This window comes from Prionailurus viverrinus, chromosome A1 (genome assembly GCF_022837055.1).
Source record: "Prionailurus viverrinus isolate Anna chromosome A1, UM_Priviv_1.0, whole genome shotgun sequence".
Classification (NCBI taxonomy): Eukaryota; Metazoa; Chordata; class Mammalia; order Carnivora; family Felidae; genus Prionailurus; species Prionailurus viverrinus.
In genome coordinates this window covers 89,671,470-89,691,957 of record NC_062561.1, presented here as the reverse complement: position 1 = coordinate 89,691,957, position 20,488 = coordinate 89,671,470, and the positions used below count along the sequence as shown (strand labels likewise).

General features: G+C 40.4%; 1 protein-coding gene across 1 annotated transcript; it reads left to right on the top strand.

Annotated features, from left to right (window-relative positions):
- The first annotated feature begins 19,226 nt into the window (after positions 1 to 19,226).
- LOC125172831 (olfactory receptor 56-like) lies at positions 19,227 to 20,171 on the top strand. Its single transcript, XM_047871409.1, is given in 3 exon segments — positions 19,227 to 19,481; positions 19,483 to 19,828; positions 19,831 to 20,171. Coding segments are annotated over 3 exon segments (942 nt in total).
- Positions 20,172 to 20,488: the final 317 nt, after the last annotated feature.

The window sequence follows — 20,488 nt, the reverse complement described above, 5'->3', positions numbered from 1 at the left end:
CCATTCTGTCGGTTGTCTTTTAGTTTTGCTGATTGTTTCCTTCGCTGTGCAGAAGATTTTTATTTTGATGAGGTCCCAGTAGTTTACTTTTGCTTTTGTTTCCCTTGCTTCTGGAGACATGTTGAGTAAGAAGTTGCTGCGGCCAAAATCAAAGCAGTTTTTGCCTGCTTTCTCCTCAAGGATTTTGATGGCTTCTGTCTTACATTGAGGTGTTTCATCCATTTTAAATTTATTTTTGTGTATGGTGTAAGAAAGTGGTCCAGGTTCATTTTTCTGCATGTCACTGTCCAGTTTTCCCAGCACCAGTTGCTGAAGAGACTGTCTTTATTCCGCTAGATATTCTTTCCTGCTTTGTCAAAGATTGTGGCCATACGTTTGTGGGTACATTTCTGGATTCTCTATTCTGTTCCATTGATCTGAGTGTCTGCTCTTGTGCCAGTACCATACGGTCTTGATGATTACAGCTCTGTTGTATAGCTTGAAGTCTGGGATTGTGATGCCTCCTGCTTAGGTCTTATTCAATATTACACTGGCTATTCGGGGTCTTTTCTGGTTCCATACAAAATTTAGGATTATTTGTTCTAGCTCTGTAATGAATGATGGTGTTACTTTGATAGGAATTGCATTGAATATGTAGATTGCTTTGGGTAGTATCAACATTTTAACAATATTTGTTCTTCCTATCCAGGAGCAATGAATCTTTTTCCATTTTTTTTTGTGTCTTCTTCAATTTCTTTCATAAGATTTTTATAGTTTTCAGTGTATAGATTTTTCACCTCTTTGGTTAGATTTACTCCTAGGTATTTTATGGTTTTTTGTGCAACTGTAAATGGGATCAATTCCTTGATTTCTCTTTGTGTCACTTCATTGTTGGTGTATAGGAATGCAACTGATTTCTGTGCATTGATTTTATATCCTGCAACTTTGCTGAGTTCATGAATCAATCCTAGCAGTTTTTTGGTGGGATCTTTTGGGTTTTCCATACAGAGTATCATGTCGTCTGCAAAGAGTAAAAGTTTGACCTCCTCCTGGCCGATTTGGAATGCCTTTTATTTCTTTGTGTTGTCTGAGTGCAGAGGCTAAGACTTCCAATACTATCTTGAATAACAGTGGTGAGAGTGGACATCCTTGTCTTGTTTCTGACCTTAGGGGGAAAGCTCTCAGTTTTTTCCCCATTGAGGATGATATTATCATTGGCTAGTTCATATATGGATTTTATGATCTTGAGGTATGCTCCTTCAATCCCTACTTTCTTGAGGGTTTTTATCAAGAAAGGATGCTATATTTTGTCAAATGCTTTCTCTGCATCTATTGAGAGGATCATATGGTTCTTGTCCTTTCTTTTATTGATGTGATGAATCACATTAATTGTTTTGCCGATACATAACCAGTCCTGCATTCCAGTTATAAATCCCACTTGGTCGTGGTGAATAATTTTTTTAATGTATTGTTGGATCTGGTTGGCTAATATCTTGTTGAGGATTTTTGCATCCATGTTCATCAGGGAAATAGATCTATAGTTCTCCTTTTTCGTGTGGTCTCTGTTTGGTTTTGGAATCAAGGTAATGCTGGCTTCATAGAAAGAGTTTGGAAGTTTTCCTTCCATTTCTATTTTTTTGGAAGAGTTTCAAGAGAATAGGTGTTAACTCTTCCTTAAATGTTTGGTAGAATTCCCCTGGAAAGCCATCTGGCCCTGGACTCTTTTTTTTTTTTTGGCAGATTTTTGATTACTAATTCGATTTTCTTACTGGTTATGGGTCTGTTCAAATTTTCTGTTTCTTCCTGTTTCAGTTTTGGTAGTGTATATGTTTTTAGGAATTTGTCTATTTCTTCCAGATTACCCATTTTATTGCCATATAATTGCTCATAATATTCTCTTATTATTGTTTTTATTTTTGTTGTGTTGGTTGTGATCTCTCCTCTTTCATTCTTGATTTTATTTATTTGGGTCCTTTTTTTTCTCTTTGATCAAACTGGCTAGTTTAAATTATCAATTTTGATAACAAAATTATCAATTTTGTTAATTCTTTCAAAGAACCAACTTCTGGTTTCATTGATCTGTTCTACTGTTTGTTTGTTTGTTTGTTTTTGGTTTCAATAGCATTAATTTCTGCTCTAATATTTATTATTTCCTGTCTTCTGCTGGTTTTGGGTTTTATTTGCTGTTTTTTTTCCAGCTCCTTAAGGCATAAGGTTAGGTTGTGTATCTGAGATCTTTCTTCCTTCTTTAGGAAGGCCTGGATTGCTATATACTTTCCTCTTATGACCGCCTTTGCTGCGTCCCAGAGGTTTTGGGTTGTGGTGTTATCATTTTCATTGACTTCCATATACTTTTTAATTTCCTCTTTAACTGGTGGTTAGCCCATTCATTCTTTAGTAGGATGTTCTTCAGTCTCCAAGTGTTTGTTACCTTTCCAAATTTTTTTTTTTGTGTGTGTGTGTGGTCGATTTCGAGTTTCATAGCGTTGTGGTCTGAAAATATGCACAGTATGATCTCGATCTTTTTGTACTTACTTAGGGCTGATTTGTGTCCCAGTATATAGTCTATCCCGGAGAACGTTCCATGTGCACTGGAGAAGAATGTATACCTTGCTCCTTTAGGATGAAATGTTCTGAATATATCTGTTAAGTCCATCTGGTCCAGTGTGTCTTTCAAAGCATGGTTTCCTTGTTGATTTTTTTGATTAGATGATCTGTCCATTGCTGTGAGTGGGGTGTTGAAGTCTCTCACTATTATGGTATTACTATCGATGAGTTTCTTTATGTTTGTGATTAATTGATCTATATATTTGGGTGCTCCACATTTAGTGCATAAATGTTTCCAATTGTTAGGTCTTCTTGGTGGATAGACCCTTTGATTATGATATAATGCCTTTCTGCATCTCTTGATACAGTCTTTATTTTGAAGTCTAGATTTTCTGCTGAGAACAAACTGAGGGTTGATGGGGGTGGGAGGGAAGGGAGGGTGTGTGATGGGTGTTGAGGAGGGCACCTTTTGGGATGAGCACTGGATGTTGTATGGAAACCAATTTGACAATAAATTTCATATTTAAAAATAAATAAATAAACAATAATGAAAATATGAGACAACCCCCCCCCCCAAAATAAAGTCTAGATTGTCTGATATAAGTATGGCTACTCCAGCTTTCTTTTGTTGACCATTAGCATGATACATCGTTTTCCATCCCCTCATTTTCAATATGAAGGTGTCTTTAGGTATAAAGTGGGTCTCTTGTAAACAGCATATAGATGGATCTTGTTTTCTTATCCATTCTGTTACTCTATGTCTTTTGATTGGAGCATTCAGTCCATTGACGTTTAGAGTGAGTACTGAAAGATATGAATTTATTGTCATTATGATGTTTGTAGAGTTGGAGTTTCTGGTGGTGTTCTCTGGTCCTTTCTAATCTTTGTTGCTTTTGGTATTTATTTATTTATTTATTTATTTATTTATATTTTCATCTTTTATCCCCTCAGAGAGTCCCCCTTAAAATTTCTTGCAGAGCTGGTTAAGTGGTCACAAACTCTTTTAGTTTTTGTTTGTCTGGGAAACTTTTATCTCTCCTTCTATTTTGAATGAGAGTCTTTCTGGATGAAGAATTCTTGGCTGCATATTTTTTCAATTCAGCACATTGAATATATCCCGCCACTCCTTTCTGGCCTGCCAAGTTTCTCTAGATAGGTCTGCTGCAAATCTGATCTGTCTTCCCTTGAATGTTAGGGACATTTTTTTCTTTGCTGCTTTCATGATTCTCTCCTTCCCTGAGTACTTTTGGATTTGACTATGATATGCCTTGTTGATGGCAGGTTTTTGTTGAATCTTATGAGAGTCCTCTGTGTTTCTTGGATTTTGATGTCTGTGTCTTTCCCCAGGCTAGGAAAGTTTTCTGCTATGATTTGCTCACATAACCCTTCTACCCCTATTTTTCTCTCTTCCTCTTCTGGGACCCCTATGATTCTGATGTTGTTACTTTTTAATGAATCACTGATTTCTCTAATTCTTAAATCGTGCTCTTTTGTCTTAATCTCCCTCTTTTTTCTGCTTCATTATTCTCTATAAGTTTGTCTTCTATATCACTGATTCTCTGTTCTGCCTTGTCCATCCTTGCTACTGCTGCATCCATCCATGATTGCAGCTCATAGTATTTTTAATTTCATTCTGGCTATTTTTTACTTCTTTTATCCCTGCAGACAGGGATTCTAATCTATTTCCCACTCCACCTAGTATTCTTATTATCGTGATTCTAAATTATGGTTCAGACATCTTGCTTGTATCTGTGTTGGTTAAATCGTTGGCTGTCATTTCTTCGTGCTCTTTCTTTTCAGGTGAATTCCTTCTTTTTTTATTTTGAAGGGAGAAAATGAATTAATGAGGTAGAAAAATTGAAATTAAAAAAATCAAATTAAAAAAATATTAAAATTAAAAGTTAAACACACACACACACAAATTGAATAGATGATGCTAGATCCTAGGTGTTTGTTGGTCTGGGTGTTGAAAGTGGTTTGACAGATTAGATTAAAAAAGGGGGGAAGAAGAAAAAATAAGGAAATCATTTGAGAATTTGAAAAAATGAATACACTGAAGTAGACTAAAATGAGATGATGGGGGTAAAATAGAATTTGAAAAAATACACACCAAAGTAAAGAATATAGTAGAAAGAAAAAAATTAAAGAAAAATATCTTTAATAAAAATTAAAAATAAATATGAATTTTTTCATTTTCTGTATTTAAGAAAAAAGAAAAATGAAAAAGAGAAAAGATAAAAAAAGAAAAAAAGAAGAAAAAATCATTTGAAAATTTGGAAAAGTGAATACAGTGTAGGAGACTAAAATAAAATGATAGAAGTATAATAGAATTTGAAAAAAATTACATAAAAGCAAAAATTATAGTAATAAAAATTAAATAAACATTTTAATAGAAATTGAAAGTAAAAATGAAGTTTTTCTCTTTCTGAATTCAAGAAGAAAGAAAAGAAACAAAAAGAGGAAAAGAAAAAAAGAAAGAAAATTGAATAGATGAACCTGCTAACAGATTGAAGTAGGACTGAAATTGCTTTGTTTTCCCCTAGAAGTCAGTCTATATAGCTCTTTATAGTCCATAAATTAAGCCGGCAGTGAGACTTCTGTTCTTGAAGAGCGAAGTTGTCTCAGTTCAGCGGGACTCAGTGTAACAGCTCCGCTCTCCACTAGATGGCGCTGCTAGCCTACTGGGGTGGATTGTTGTGGCGCTTGTAGGTGCATATGCGCATGCGAGGAAGCGGTGACAATGGCGCCACACAGCTACCCAGTCTGTTCTCCTGGATCAGCAATCGCACACTCGTCCTCTGTCTTCAGCTCTTGTCCACTCTCCGCTTTTTCACTCTCCACGGCCAGGCCTCAGGCAGTACCTCTCTCCCAAGTTTTGTCTCAGATGCGGCTGTTTTCCTTGGCCCCTTCTGAAGGATTGTGGCTTTGACCTGTTCCACCCCTCTGCAGGAGGGTCTCACCAAGCAATGGCTGAATGAGCAATGGCCATACATCGGCTGAACCCAGGAATGCCTGCTGAACCTTGTTGCCGGTGCCCTGAGACTGCAGCCAGGTGCCAGCCTGCCCCAGAAAAAGTTCACAAGACAGTGTAGCAGCAGCGTTTCAGGGATTATGGAAAATAGTGACACACATCTGGCACCAGGCTTCTCCCTTAATGACCTTGCCCCAGCACAAGCGAATGTAGCCGCCTTCTGGGGTCTGCTGGGAGCAGGTGGCTTCAACAGTTTCTACCAAATGTCCTTCCAGCAGTGGAACCACTTTTCCCCATGTGGTCCGAGAACCTCCCGGACCCCACTCTGTTCCTGGGGATTTGCCCTTCCCACCAGAGCACTGCCAGGTATTGAGCTGCGGAGTTGCAGCCTTTGCGCTCCCCTTGTTTACAGTCAATGGAATTTAAACCCTCTCCTTTCTCCTTTCTCCCTTTGTAGTTTAGTCCCTGCAGCTGTTTCCAATTTTCCACTTTCTCTCCAGCTGCTTTTGGGGAGGAGTGCTATTCCCATATTCTCCCTGCATCCCCAGTCTCTGTCCTCTCTCCACCCACAAAAGCGGTTCCCTACCTTTCATGGCTTCTTGCTCCCCAAATTCACCTCTGTGCTGTGTACCTGCTGAATTCTGTGGTTCAGGTTGTGCAGATTGTTGTGTTAATCCTCCAGTTTTCTAGGTGTGTAGGATGGTTTAGTGTTGGTCTGGCTGTATTTCATGGACACGAGACACACAAAAAGCTTCCACACTGTTCTGCCATCTTGGCTCCTCCCTGTTTCCACATATTTTAAATTTCTTCTCTAATTGCCTGGTTGACCCATTAATTCTTTAGCAGGATTCTAATCTTCATGGTTTTAAAGGTTTTCCAGACTTTTTCCTGTGGTTGATTTCAAGTTTCATAGCATCATGATCTGAAAGTGTGCATGGTATGATCTCAATTCTTTTATATTTATTGAGGGATGTTTTCTAGCCCAGTATGTGATCTATCTTGGAGAATGTTCCATGTGCACTCAAGAAGAAAGTATATTCTGCTTCTTTGGGATGCAGAGTTCCAAATATATCTTACAAGTCCATCTGGTCCAATGTATCATTCAGGGCCATTGTTTCATTATTGAATTTCTGTCTAGATGATCTTTCCATTGCATCAATAAGCTTTTTTATGTTAGTGATTAATTGTTATATATATTTGGGTGCTCCCAAATTTGATGCATAGACATTTATAATTGTTAGCTCTTCCTGATGGATAGACCCTGTAATTATTGTATAATGCCCTTCTTCATCTCTTGTTACAACCTTTAATTTAAAGTCTAGTTTGTCTGATATAAGTATGGCTACTCCAGCTTTCTTTTGACTTGCAGTAGCATGATAGATAGTTCTCCATCCCCTCACTTCCAAGCTGAAAGTGTCCTCAGGTCTAAAATGAGTCTCTTGTAGGCAGCAAATAGATGAGTCTTGTTTTTTTTTATCCATTCTGATACCTTTGTCTTTTTATTGGAGCATTTAGTCATTTTATTCAGTGTTATTGTTGAAAGATAGGGGATTAGAGTCATTGTGTTATCTGTAGGTTTCATGCTTGTAGTGATGTCTCTGGTACTTTGTGGTCCTTGCAACATATCACTCACAGAGTCCCCTTGAGGATCTCTTGTAGAGCTGGTTTAGTGGTGAAGAATTCCTTCAGTTTTTGTTTGTTTGGGAACACATTTTTCTCTCCTTCTTTTCTGAATAATAGTCTAGCTGGATAAAGGATTCTTGGCTGCATATTTTTCCTGTTCATCACATTGAAGATTTCCTGCCATTCCTTTCTGGCCTGCCAAATTTCAGTAGATAGGTCTGCTACTACCTTTATGTGTCTATCTTTGTATGTGAAGGTCCGTTTATCCCTAGCCGCTTTCAGAATTCCCTCTTTATTTTTGTATTTTGCCAGTTTCACTATGATATGTTGTGCAGAAGATTGATTCAAGTTATGTCTGAGGGGAGTTCTCTGTGCCTGTTGGATTTCAATGCCTATTTCCTTCCCCAGATTGGGGAAGTTCTCAGCTATGATTTGTTCAAGTACACCTTCAGCCCTTTTCTCTCTTCTTTTTGTGGAATTTCTGTGATATGGATATTGTCCTATATGACTGAATCACTTAGTTCTCTATGTCTCCCCTGTGATCCTGGATTTTTTTATCCTATTTTTCTCAGCTTCCTCTTTTCCCATAATTTTATCTTCTAATTCTCCTATTCTCCCCTCTGCTTCTTCATTCTGTGCTGTGCCCACCTCCATTCTATTTTGCACCTCATTTATAGCATTTTTAAATTCATCATGACTATTTTTTAGTGTCTCAATCTCTGTAGCAATAGATTCTCTGCTGTCTTCTATGCCTTTTTTTCAAGTCCACCAATTAATTTTATGACTATTATTCTAAAATCTTGTTCAGTTATGTTGCTTAAATCTGTTTTTATCAATTCTTCAACGGTCAGTGCTTTCTGGAATTTCTTCTGAGGAGCATTCTTCTGTTTCATCATTTTGGCTAGTTTTCTATCCCTTATGTGTTTTAAAAGCTTGTTATGTGCTCTGCACCTGTGAGCACTGCTGTATTAAAGTGGGATCATACACTGTCCAGGGCCTGGCCCTTCAGGAGGTGTTTTTTGGATAGAGGTACTTGCTCTCTGTTTTTGTGATTTTGATTATTTTATTTCCCTACTTGTATTGATGTTTTTGACCCTCCACCAGGTGTGCTTTCATTTGCTCCTGGAGGTAGCCTTGGAAAGCAAGACAAACAGACAAATAGGAAAGAAAAACCCACAAACACAAAAACAAATATAGCAAACAAACAAAAACAAACAACGAAATAGCAAAAACAATCCAAGAGCAAAAAACAGAAACACCAGCTACAAGTAAAGAACAGGGTGGAGGTGGTGCTGATGGAAGAGTACATACAAAGAGAGAAATGACAGGGGTGGGGACAAAGAAGAAATAAACATTGACTAGGCATAAAGATTAAATGGTTTAACCCAGAGAGAGAGAGAAAGGAAAATAAGGAATAAAACAGGGGGGAAAAGAAGATAAAGTTGCCCAGACAGAGAAAGTATACAGCTTGATTATTTCTGAAAGACAGAAAGGAATGTAAAGAAGGAGGTGTAGAACATGTATCAAGAGAATGGATTAAATATGTGTGTTTAAACAAACCAATAACCAGAGTAACCAGCCTAGAGGAGAGAAGAGATAAGAGGGAGAAATTGGGGGGGGGGGGAGAATATATGTATATGTAAAGAATTATCCTAGAATTAATCCAGGCAATGCAGTAGCATTGGTTTGGAGGAGGGGTCTGAATGGTTCCAGTGCCTATCCTGCTCCAGTAGATACAGTTACCCAGTGGGAATGGGTGTGGTTTGGTTTAGGCTGGTCCCATCTCCACTGTGGGCCCCGCAGACTGATCCCTGAGGCCCCACCTTGGTTGTGGTGGGGAGAAAACAGCGACCCTGTGACCCAAATCACTTCTTTTTTAAAAAAAAAATTTAAATGTTTTTATTTATTTTTGTGACAGAGAGAGACAGAGCATGAGCAGGGGAGGGGCAGAGAGAGAGAGGGAGACACAGAATCGGAAGCAGGCTCCAGGCTCTGAGCTGTCAGCACGGAGCCCGATGCGGGGCTCGAACCCACAGACCGTGAGATCATGACCTGAGCCGAAGTCGGACGCCCAACCGACTGAGCCACCCAGGAACCCCCCAAATCACTTCTTTGGAGCTGTCCTCACTGTGCTGCTGGTGCAGACGAGGCTGTCTCAGTCTGTCGACTCCTTTGCCCCAGGGGCTTGGCTGGGATTTAAACTCCCACTCCGTGAGTCCCAGTACTGGGGAATCACTTCCCAATATGAGGTCCCAGCTGATATTGTCCTGTGCCACAGCCCTTCAAGGGAGAGACTGGTTTCTTCTGCTGAAGTCTGTGCTCCTGATCTACCACTGAGCCCAGGGGTGGCTCCCTTCTTCCCCAAGTGTGTGAACAGGACAGCTGGCCCCAGTCAGAAGATGGGATCTGCAGTTAGAGATCCTCTAACTTGCAGTTAGAGATGGTATCCCCCTCTGATACTGGCCTGAGGTTTTTTCTCTTCTTCAGATACAGTCCTAGACTTCCCCAGCCGCTCTTTGTCTTCCCTTGGTCTCTCAGCAGAAGGGGGTCCCTCCCCTCCATGCCTACACGACCTGTTTTATCTCCCCTAGTTCAAAATCATCCGCCTATGGTCTCTCAAGTTGTCCCAGTTTCTCCCTGGTAGACTCAGTCTCTTTTCCTCCAAGATTCTTGGGGTAAAAGTCCTTTGGTTCCAGCCCTTCTTTGTTTGGGAGACTCAGGAAGTACTGATCCCCCTCCTTCTCTGCCATGTTGGCCGTCCTATCTCTTTCACCCATTTTGAATTTAGTTGTGTGTATGGTGTAAGAAAGTAGTCTAGTTTCATTCTTGTGCATGTTGCCATCCAGTTTTCACAACACCATTTGTTGAAGAGACTGTTTCCATTGGATATTCTTTCCTGCTTTGTTGAAGATTAGTTGTCTGTATAGTTATGGGTCCATTTTTGTGTTTTCTATTCTGTTCCATTGACCTATGTGTCTGTTTTATGCCAGTACCACACTGTCTTGATGACTACTGCTTTATGATATAGCTTGAAGTCCAGAATCATGATGACTCCATCTTTTTCTTTTTTAGGATTTCTTTGGCTATTCAGGGTCTTTTCTGGTTCCATACAAATTTTAGGATTGTTTCTTATAGCTTGGTGAAAAATGCTAGTGGTATTTTGATAGGGATTACATTAAATGGGTAAGTTTCTTTGGGCAGAATACAGATTTTAACAATGTTTGTTCTTCCAATCCATGAGCATGGAATATTTTTCCATTTTTGTCCTCTTTAATTTCTTTCATAAGTGTTCTATAGTTTTCAGAGTACAGACATGTTATCTCTTTGGTTAGGTTTATTCTTAGGTACCTTATTGTCGATGGGATCGATTCCTTTATTTCTTTTTCTGCTGCTTCATCATTGGCGTCTAAAAATGCAACATATTTCTCTATGTTGATTTTATATACTGCAACTGCTGAATTCATGTATTAGTTTTAGCAACTTTTTTTGGTGAGTCTCTTGGGTTTTCTATATAGAGTATCATGTCATGTGCAAAGTGAAAGTTTTACTTTTTCCTTGCCAATTTGTATGTCTTTTATTTCTTTTTCTGGTCTGGTTGCTGAGGCTAAGACTTCCAGTACTATGTTAAATAGAAACAGGGAGAGTGGACATCTCTGTATTTTCCTGACCATAGAGGAAAAACTCTCAGTTTTTCCCCATTGAAGATGGTATTAGCCATGCATCTCTTGTATATGGCCTTTATGATATTGAGGTGTGCTCCATCCATACCTATTTTGTTAAGGGTTTTTATCAAGAAAGGATGCTGTATTTTGTCAAATGCTTTTCCTGCACGTTGAGAGGATCATATGGTTCTTTCTTTTATTAATGTGTTGTATCATGTTGATTGATTTGTGAATATTGAACCCACCCTGTAGCCTAGGAATAAGTCAAATTTGATTGTGGTGAATAATTCTTTTAATGATTTGATTTGATAGTATCTTGTTGAGAATTTTTGCATCCATGTTCATCATGGATATTGGCCTGTGGTTCTCTTTTTTAGTGGGGTCTTTGTCTAGTTTTGGAATCAAAGTAATGCTGCTCTCATAGAATGAGTTTGGAAGTTTTCTCCCCTTTTCTATTTTTGGGAACAGTTTGAGAAGAATGGGTATTAACTCTTCTTTAACTGTCTAGTAGAATTCCCCTGGGAAGCCGTCTGTTCCTGGACTTTTGCTTTTGGGAGATTTTTAATAGCTGATTCAATTTCTTTGCTGTTTATGTGTGTATTCAAATTTTATATTGTTTCCTGTTTCAGTTTTGTATGTTTGTATGGTTCTAATTTGTCAATTTCCTCCAGATTGCCCAGTTTGTTGGTATATAGTTTTTCATAAAAGAACCTTAAAATTGTATTTCTGTGGTGTTGGTGGTGATCTCTTCTTTTTCATTCATGAGGATTTTATTTCTTTGGGCCACTCTGTTTTTTTGATAATTCTGATTATGATTTCATCAATTTTATTAATTCTTTCAAAGAACCAACTCCCAGTTTCCTAAATGAGAGGATATTTAAAAGTTTCCCTCCTCGAAGGATTGCAATTGGCACTTAAAGTCCTGGTTGGAGGTTCCCTAACTATAGGCACTCATGTCACTAATTCCATGGAGTCAAGCCAGAGATCTCCAGGGAGAACCAGGAATAACTGTGGACGTAAGTGAATGTAAAACTGGCGTTTGGAGAATTCTGAAGCTGTGAGATAATCTGGAGCTGCTCATGTTGGCAAGGAAGAACAAAATGCAGCAAAAGTGCAGGGTCAAGATGACTAGATTGTATATTTGTGAAGTAGATGCTTTGTCAAATCACTGTCTTAAGCCTTCTTGAAAACTCTCTTGAGAGTGGTTGTTGTGAAAGGATGAAAGTAAAATTCCGGGGTAGGAAATGAGGGGGTCACAGAGGTCAATTGGACAGTGTCCATCAATGTCCAGGAACTATAACCACAGAGTTCTCATAGAGTGGGTATGTCATTCAACATTTATCAACATGCAGGGATGATAGATGATTTATAGGTACATAGTTAATAGATGATAATATATAGATTAATAGAAGATATAGATGATATAGACATAGACACAGACATAGGTAGATATAGATATATAGATATAGATATATAGATAAATATTTCACACATTGGACTTTGGACATCTCAATACAGAAAATACTTATAATACTCAACAGATTGCCCACATTGACCCACATTAATGACCCTTTTTTTCAACCCCAGAAAACAATGGAAAGAAGAGGGAAAACTAATTATCAAAATGAGAGAATCAGGAGAAATAGTGAAAAGGATGACTCTTGCCCGCTTCCCCCTGGTGGGTCTCAAGCCCTGTCAGAACTGAGCAAGGCATAGTTGATCAGGTAGTTGATCATTTGAATTAGATGGGATATTTAAGTTGTGACTTGGATAAGACTGGATCATAGCCTACTGAAAGCCAGTCTTGATTAGCTAAGTGAGATGAGACTTACACCTGAAGCTGATCTTATACCTGAAGCTCTGCAATCGTTCTGATATCCACTAAGAAATGGGCAAGAAGATTCCAGATGTGAAGTGGTCCTAGTTTAAAATAAAGCTGTTTTGTTTGTATGCCATCACATCTCACATAATCACTATGTAGGTTAGATAAATGGTAATATAAAAGATTTCACATGACATAACAGATATAATTGCATATTGTACAGGCAATAGTCCAAAGGGGACAGAGGCTGAAGTGAATGTGGATCAAATTTTGGAAGGTGAGAAAAGTAACGATGAACATTATATGAGTCCTCATAGAATAAAGTTTCAATAAGAAATAGAAAGCTGGCAAAGTAAGTTCCAATAGGACAATACTTGAATGAGAATGTGGAGATGGGAATTCTTCGGTAATCTATGGGAACCAGAGAGATCAGTGGGTAGTAGACAATAAGTAGAAAAGGAAGCTGAAACAGAAGAGTGTGATATGGCTGTAGGGAGTTTCTTTCAAAGCCAGGTTGGTGTTCCTGGAACGTTTGGCGGAAGGCCTATTTTTTCTAGTTGCCTCTAACTCCACCTCGTTATATTTTACAACATCTCCCATCAATCCCCTTTCTCCTAGCCCTCTGACCCAATGTCTCCTATCTGTACATCAGTCTTCAACTGAAGTCCCTAAGAGTTTTGTATGGCAGGTAAAACACTTTTTTTTGTTGTTATTGTGAAAATTAAAAAAAAAAACAGTCAAATAAAACTGAGGACTCCTGCCTGACTCAGTTGGTTGAGTATCTGACTCGATCTCAGATCTTGATTTCTCGGTCTTGAATTCAAGCTCCACATTGGGCTCCATACTGGGCATAGAGCCTACTTTAGTTAAAAAAAAAAAAAGGCTCTGGGGCGCCTGGGTGGCGCAGTCGGTTAAGTGTCCGACTTCAGCCAGGTCACGATCTCGCGGTCCGTGAGTTGGAGCCCCGCGTCAGGCTCTGGGCTGATGGCTCAGAGCCTGGAGCCTGTTTCCGATTCTGTGTCTCCCTCTCTCTCTGCCTCTCCCCCGTTCATGCTCTGTCTCTCTCTGTCCCAAAAATAAATAAACGTTGAAAAAAAAAAAAGGCTCAGGGTGCCTGGGTGGCTTAGATGGTTGAGCATCTGACTCTTGGTGTTGGCCCAGGTCATGATCTCATGGTTAATGGGTTTGCACCCCGCATCAGTCTCTGCACTGACAGTGTGGAGCCTGCTTGGGATTTCTCTCTCCCTCTCCCTGCCTGTCCCCAGCTTTCTCTCTCAATAAATAAATAAATAAATTTCAAAAACAGCTAAAACATAAAAGATAAATTGGTCATGTGGCCAATTGGTTTACAATGAATTGGCCATTTTGAAAATTGACCTGCTTCCATGGTAATAAGGCCAAAAACAGAGGAGCTATAAAATTATCATCCAAACTGGAAGACTCTTGAGTGCTATCCATGATTACACTGGGAAGATAGGCATAATATCTGTAGACCACAGGGCTATCCACAGCAAACTGTGAAGGGCACTGAGTTTAGGGAAACATCAGACAGTTTTGGGATGACAACTAGCTCCCTGCCACCATCTGACTCTCCTGAATGTGGGTACTCTTCTTTCCCTCCCACTTTGTTATAATATCCATAAGGCCAGATTGTGTTTAGTCCCCACCTTTGATTCAAGTACAATATCTCACCTAGTGTTCTGTGTATCATGGACCCTCGATAGAGAAAGGCTGACTTCATGGGATCTGTAAAGAACAGGTGTGACTTCCATCATACAGGGATAGACTCCTGGGACAGACACAGATGGAAACCTTTTGAGGTCTCTCAGAGTCACTGGGGAAGTATGGGATATGTCTTTGGTTGAAGATAGAGCACCAAGAGCCAGCTTCCCTCCCCTGACCAGGTTTCCTCACACTGGCCCTCCTCGGGTCCTGTCCTCAAGCTCCCTGTTTGGGTTTCTTTAATTGTAGGCTTGGGAACTACTGTTCCAGAGCTCTAGTTCTGGGCTCCCCTGGGATTCATCAGCTTCACCCTCCTTGCTCAGGTTCAGTGTTAAGTTCTTGCATGGGCAGTTGGTAACAGCTGCAACCCGGTCTAGAGAGAGTTTGTGGAAGGTGGATGAGCATCTGTGGGTGGGCTGGGATGCACAGGTGCTGATCCTGTTTCCACCTGCCCACTACCATCTCCTTGACCAAGTCTCCTTTCTTTCTTTCCCCTTTTGCTGAGAAGAGGCTGTTGTCTGTCGGAGCCTTACTGTCTGAGCTAGAGAGCCAAAGGAAGGCTGAGGGTGATAAGAGCATTGGTAGCCTGATTGAGAGGTAGGTGAGGTGCTGAGGAAGAAGGACAGAACAGTAAGGCTCCTCCTTTTCCCCTCTGACCTAGTAAGTACAAACTCAAGGAAGGACGAATGAAATTATTTTGTTGTTAGAAACTCCTCTACAGGACATCTGAATTTTTTTTTCTTCTCGGCATCCCACTCAAAGGTGAGTGAGCGTCTTTTCCCTATCACCCCATTATCTCTTACTTGCAGTTTCTATTACTGATTATGTCATTTATCCATTTCTATTTGTTTATCAGCATTTCCTCTTCTTCCTATTGTCTGCCTCCTTCAGTTTTTTTTTGGGGGGGGGGGCTTGAGAATATTCTTTCTAGTGTTATGTATCTCTCTGATATTTCCTCTAGTCCTTTTCCTTTGATCTGTTTCTCTATCCTTCTGTTTGGATTAGGGTGCTCAGTGATGGGTTTCTGGGTTAAAGTGATCTAAAGCAGAAAGGCAAAGGATGAGTGGAAAGAGGTGCAGGTAAAGGGGAGGAAGAAGGACTCATATAAGACAGAGAGTTAACTTGTCTCCAAAATTATACTGTAGAGACAAAGTGGCTTCCTTTATGGTGTAATTCTGAGAGAGGAAATGGAGCCATTAAATAAACATCCATGAACTGTATGAAGTTAGAGAGCAGAAAATGAACATGTGAGATGCTAGAACAGTTTCTTGAGTTGTTTGCATATTACCGTTAATCATTCAACAACATTTACTGAGAAAATAATATATGGCATCACTGTTCTAGGAGCTGGAGATGCCCCCATGAGCAAAAATGGCATCAGGATACAGGTTCTCATTGGGAAAGCAGAAAACAAATCCATTGAATTAAATGTAGCATGCTTGATGGTATTGAGTACTCTGAGAAACACAAGGGCAGGGAAGAAATGGGGAGGGAAGAAAGATTTCAACTCCAAATAAGTGTTGAGTAAGTCCTAGTTGGGTAGGTGAGGAGAAGGTGAGGGAACAATGTTGAGCATATCTGGGAAGAGTCGTCTGTGAGGAAGTTAGAGCAAGTACAAATTCCTCCTAAGACTGGTGTCTGCTCTGCCTGCTAGATGAGAGAAAATGCAGGGAGACCAGTGACACCAGAATGGAGGGAATTTCAGGGAAAACAAAAGAAAAAGGAGGTCTGGGTGGTGATGGAGAGCTAGCCAGATGAGTCTTCCTTTAATCTTGAAGCATTTGGTCTTATTTTATGGAGATGGCTTCACTCTAATGCCATGGACAAGTAGACTAAAGTTGGGAACAAGGATAGAAGGGGGAGGCAAATCCAGTTAAGGGCAATTCACAGTGTAGCCAGCTGGGGCCTGCAGGAGTGCGATGTGGCCAGGAGTGAATACATTTTTCAGGATAAGCCAGCAGAGTTTCCTGTGTTGGGATGCATATACAAAAAGAGGAATTAAGAACACAGCATATTATATCATGGGCAATTGACAGACATGCAATTCATTAAGCTGGGAAGGGAGGAAAACAGATATTTCTGCCATGCAGATCATGGGTTCTGTCTGGTCAGTTTAGGTAGGAACAGCCCATTGGACATCGTAGTGGAGGTGTTGAGTGTAAGTAAATGTAAGAATCAGAGTTCATGGGAGCTGTCCAGAAAAGGAGAGAAATGTCATTAATCAGCTATGTAGTATTGTATTATAAGAGTTGGGAGGAAGGAAAGGTGTGAAATCCGTCTTTTTGAAAATGTGTGTGGCTGAGTGCCTCTGCACACAGTTGGTAAGGCTGGTTGTCCTCAGCACAGAAAGAACTACTGATGTGGCCCGGGGAACCTGGTTTGTTCAGTTGGGAGGTTCATTCAGGGGGTGATTGTCTTAGATGGTATTTGAAGGCTAGAAGAACAGTGATTTGCCCCTGTAGAACACCCCTCCCCAAACATCACACCTGGGTGTTGGTGGAGGTAAGGATTCCTGGGTGCATCTTCGTGGGTATGAGTCAGGGCATAATCCCTTCTGTAGGTACACAGCTCACGCAGCCTACCTCCTTAATGGTGATTCTATGCAGGCACATTCTAGTTTAGAAAAATACCCTGAGTCTTTACACACAGAGCATTCTGTGGGGTTGCCTCATTTCCTCTTTGTAGGGAGTTTAGGTCGACATGAGTACACCCCACACAAACATCTGATAGATGATGCTATCATTTTATAAAATTCTTATCTTTTAAAAATGCCCGGGATATTTCTTACTAAATCACTCACTGTTCCTCAGAGGAAGGAATCTGGCAGTGAGGTAGCACATTCAGGTCAAGAACAAGGACTCCTGCAATTAAAGGAGGAGTCTTTCTGCTTTCATAAAATGAAGGTTGCAGTCATATATCGCTTCATCGTATATTAATTTATTTAGTCAACACATATATATTGATGTTATACTATGACCTGGAAAGCCAATATGGGATCTACAAATGTCATGCTGAATAATAAGTGGTGCTTATCTTCCAGCAGGATGAGAAAGACCATAAAAGTAAACAAATGTAGGCAATGTGTGTTAAATGGTGTAAGTGCTGTGGGAAAAGAACAAGAGTGGGAAGGTCTTGAGAATGCAAGACGTTTTTGGTCTTTTTTTTTTTTCATGTTTACTTTTTAGAGAATGAGAGAGCAAGGGAGGGGCAGAGAGAAAGAGGGAAATAGAGGATCTGCGCTGACAGCTGCAAGCCCAATGCAGGGCTCAAATTTACAAACCATGAGATCATGATATGATCCAAAATCAGGCACTCACCGACTGAGCCACCCAGGGGCCCCAAGATGTTTTTAGTCTTACTATGACTTTCACAGAAGACATCTCTGTAGAGGTAAGCATTTGAGTAAAGATCTGCAGTAGGTGCGGGGCGCCTGGGTGGCGCAGTCGGTTAAGCGTCCGACTTCAGCCAGGTCACGATCTCGCGGTCCGGGGAGTTCGAGCCCCGCGTCAGGCTCTGGGCTGATGGCTCGGAGCCTGGAGCCTGTTTCCGATTCTGTGTCTCCCTCTCTCTCTGCCCCTCCCCCGTTCATGCTCTGTCTCTCTCTGTCCCAAAAATAAACGTTGAAAAAAAAATTAAAAAAAGATCTGCAGTAGGTGAGAGATAGAAATTTGGGGAAAAACATTACAAAGAGAAGAAAATGCAAAATCCCAAAGTTGGGAGTGTGTCCAGTTTGAGAAAATTCAAGGAAAACAGTGAGCAAAGGGGGCGTGGTAGGAGACAAGGTCAGAAGTAGTGGTGTGTGTGTGTGTGTGTGTGTATGATATACATAGGGCCTTACTACTACAAGGATTTTGATTTTATTTGGAGTAATTTGGGTAGTCATGACATACTATCAGCAAGAGATTTACAATGTGTGAAAATTTTCGTTTATTTTTTAATTTTTTCAACATTTATTTATTTTTGAGAGATGGAGAGAGACAGAGTATGAGCAAGGAAGGGGCACAGGGACAGGGAGACAGAGTCTGAATCAGGTTCCAGGCTTGACCTGTCAGCACAGATCCCAATGTGGGACTTGAACGCATGAACTGTGAGATTATGACCTGAGCCAAAGTCGGTCGCTTAATCGACTGAGCCACCCAGAAGCCTCTTGTGTGATATATTTTAACAACCTCTTGTAAAGTGTTAAGAGAATAGACTCAAAGGATTCAAGGGCAGAAGCCAGGAAACTGGGGAGGAGCCTATAATTATCCATCTGAGAGAGGATAGTGGCTTGGACCAGGGCACTTGCAATTGAGGTGATAGGAAAAAACTGGATCTGAGTATTCTGAATGTAGAGCCAAGAGGCTTTTGTGATGATTTAGATCTAGGAACTAAAGAAATGGATTTCCAACTAAATGAAAAATTATTCCAAGATATTACTCCTGAGCAAAACAAAGAACATCTCAAGTCTCCATTAACTGCTCTTATTGTTAACACATATAAATTATCTCTTGGACATGAAATGGTCCAAGTCCTGTTACAGAGAGTTTACTGAGGCTGTGTAATCCCAGCTAAAAAGAACCCTGTCTTATGGAGGAAACCAATCTTTTCCTGAAAGAGAAGGATTGTCCAATTGTCTTATGACACATAAAGTAATTTAACTTTCCTATTATTTTTGGTATGGATACATATAAATGTAGATATGTGATCCAATTCTATGAGCTGGCAAAGGTCATATAATCTGTGTTATGGGAATATGAAAGAGCACCCTCTTTTATGTCTCAAAGGACATGTTTTTGAGCTTTGATAAATTAAAAAAGATACAACTGACTGAAGAAGAAATCAGAGATACATAAAGACATGTCACTCAAACCCAGAATTTCTCTGTTCATGTTCTCAGGTGATTGTGAACAACTGAGCCATGGGGATATGGTTGAATCGATCATCTATAGATGGCTTCATCCTCTTGGGCATCTTTTCCCATAGCCAGACTGGTGTTGTCCTCTTCTCTGTGGTTATGGTAGTCTTCACTGTGGCCCTCTGTGGGAATGTCCTCCTCATCTTCCTCATCTACATAGATCCTCGGCTTCACACACCCACGTACTTCTTCCTCAGTCAGCTCTCCCTTATGGATCTTATTTTGATCTGTAATATCATGCCAAAGATGGCGGTCAACTTTTCTCTCTGGCAGGAAGTCCATCTCCTTTGTGGGTTGTGGCGTACAAATTGGTTTTTTTGTCTCTCTTGTGGGATCTGAGGGAATTTTTCTGGGACTCATGGCCTATGATTGTTATGTGGCAATCAGCCACTCACTTCACTATCCTGTCCTCATGAGTCAGAGAGTCTGTCTCCAGATTTCTGGGAGTTCCTGGGCCTTTGGGATACTAGATGGAATTATCCAGATGGTGGCAGCCATGAGCTTACCTTACTGTGGTTCAAGGAATGTGGATTACTTCTGTGAGGTACCAGCTTTATTAAAACTGGCCTGTATGGACACAACCCTTTTTGACACTCTGCTCTTTGCTTCTGTGTCTTCATGCTGCTCCTTCCCTTTTCCATCATAGTGGCCTCCTATGCTCACAGCCTGAGGGCTGTGCTCCGCATGCACTCTGCTCAGGCCCGTAAAAATGCCCTGGCCACCTGTTCCTCCCACTTAGCAGCTGTCTCCCTCTTCTACAGGGCAGCCATGTTCATCTACCTGAGGCCTCGGTGCTACCAGGCCCCTAGTCATGACAAGGTTGTCTCTATCTTCTACACGGTCCTTACTCCTATGCTCAACCCCCTCATTTATAGCTTGAGGAATCGGGACGTGATGGAGGCCCTGAGGAAAGGTCTGAACCATTGCAGGATTGGCAGCCAGCACTGAATAGAGGGGATCTGGTGCCTGGTGTTGCCTCCTCTTGGTTGCATAACACTGGTAAGTCATTCACCCCTTGTGAGTGTCTGTTTCCTCATCAGTAGAAGAGAATCATGAGACCTGTGCTACCTCACAGGGATCAGTATCTGTAAATTTAAAGCCTCATGAAGAAGCAATGCATTGATATTATTGTCATTATTAATCATTTATAAAGTTTTGAATTAAATGTACCTATTTCTTCATTCTTCTTGTTTATAACTGTGTTTCATTGAGTGTTTTAATTGCTAGGCACTGTTCTCTTCCCTTTGCATACCTTCTATACTATT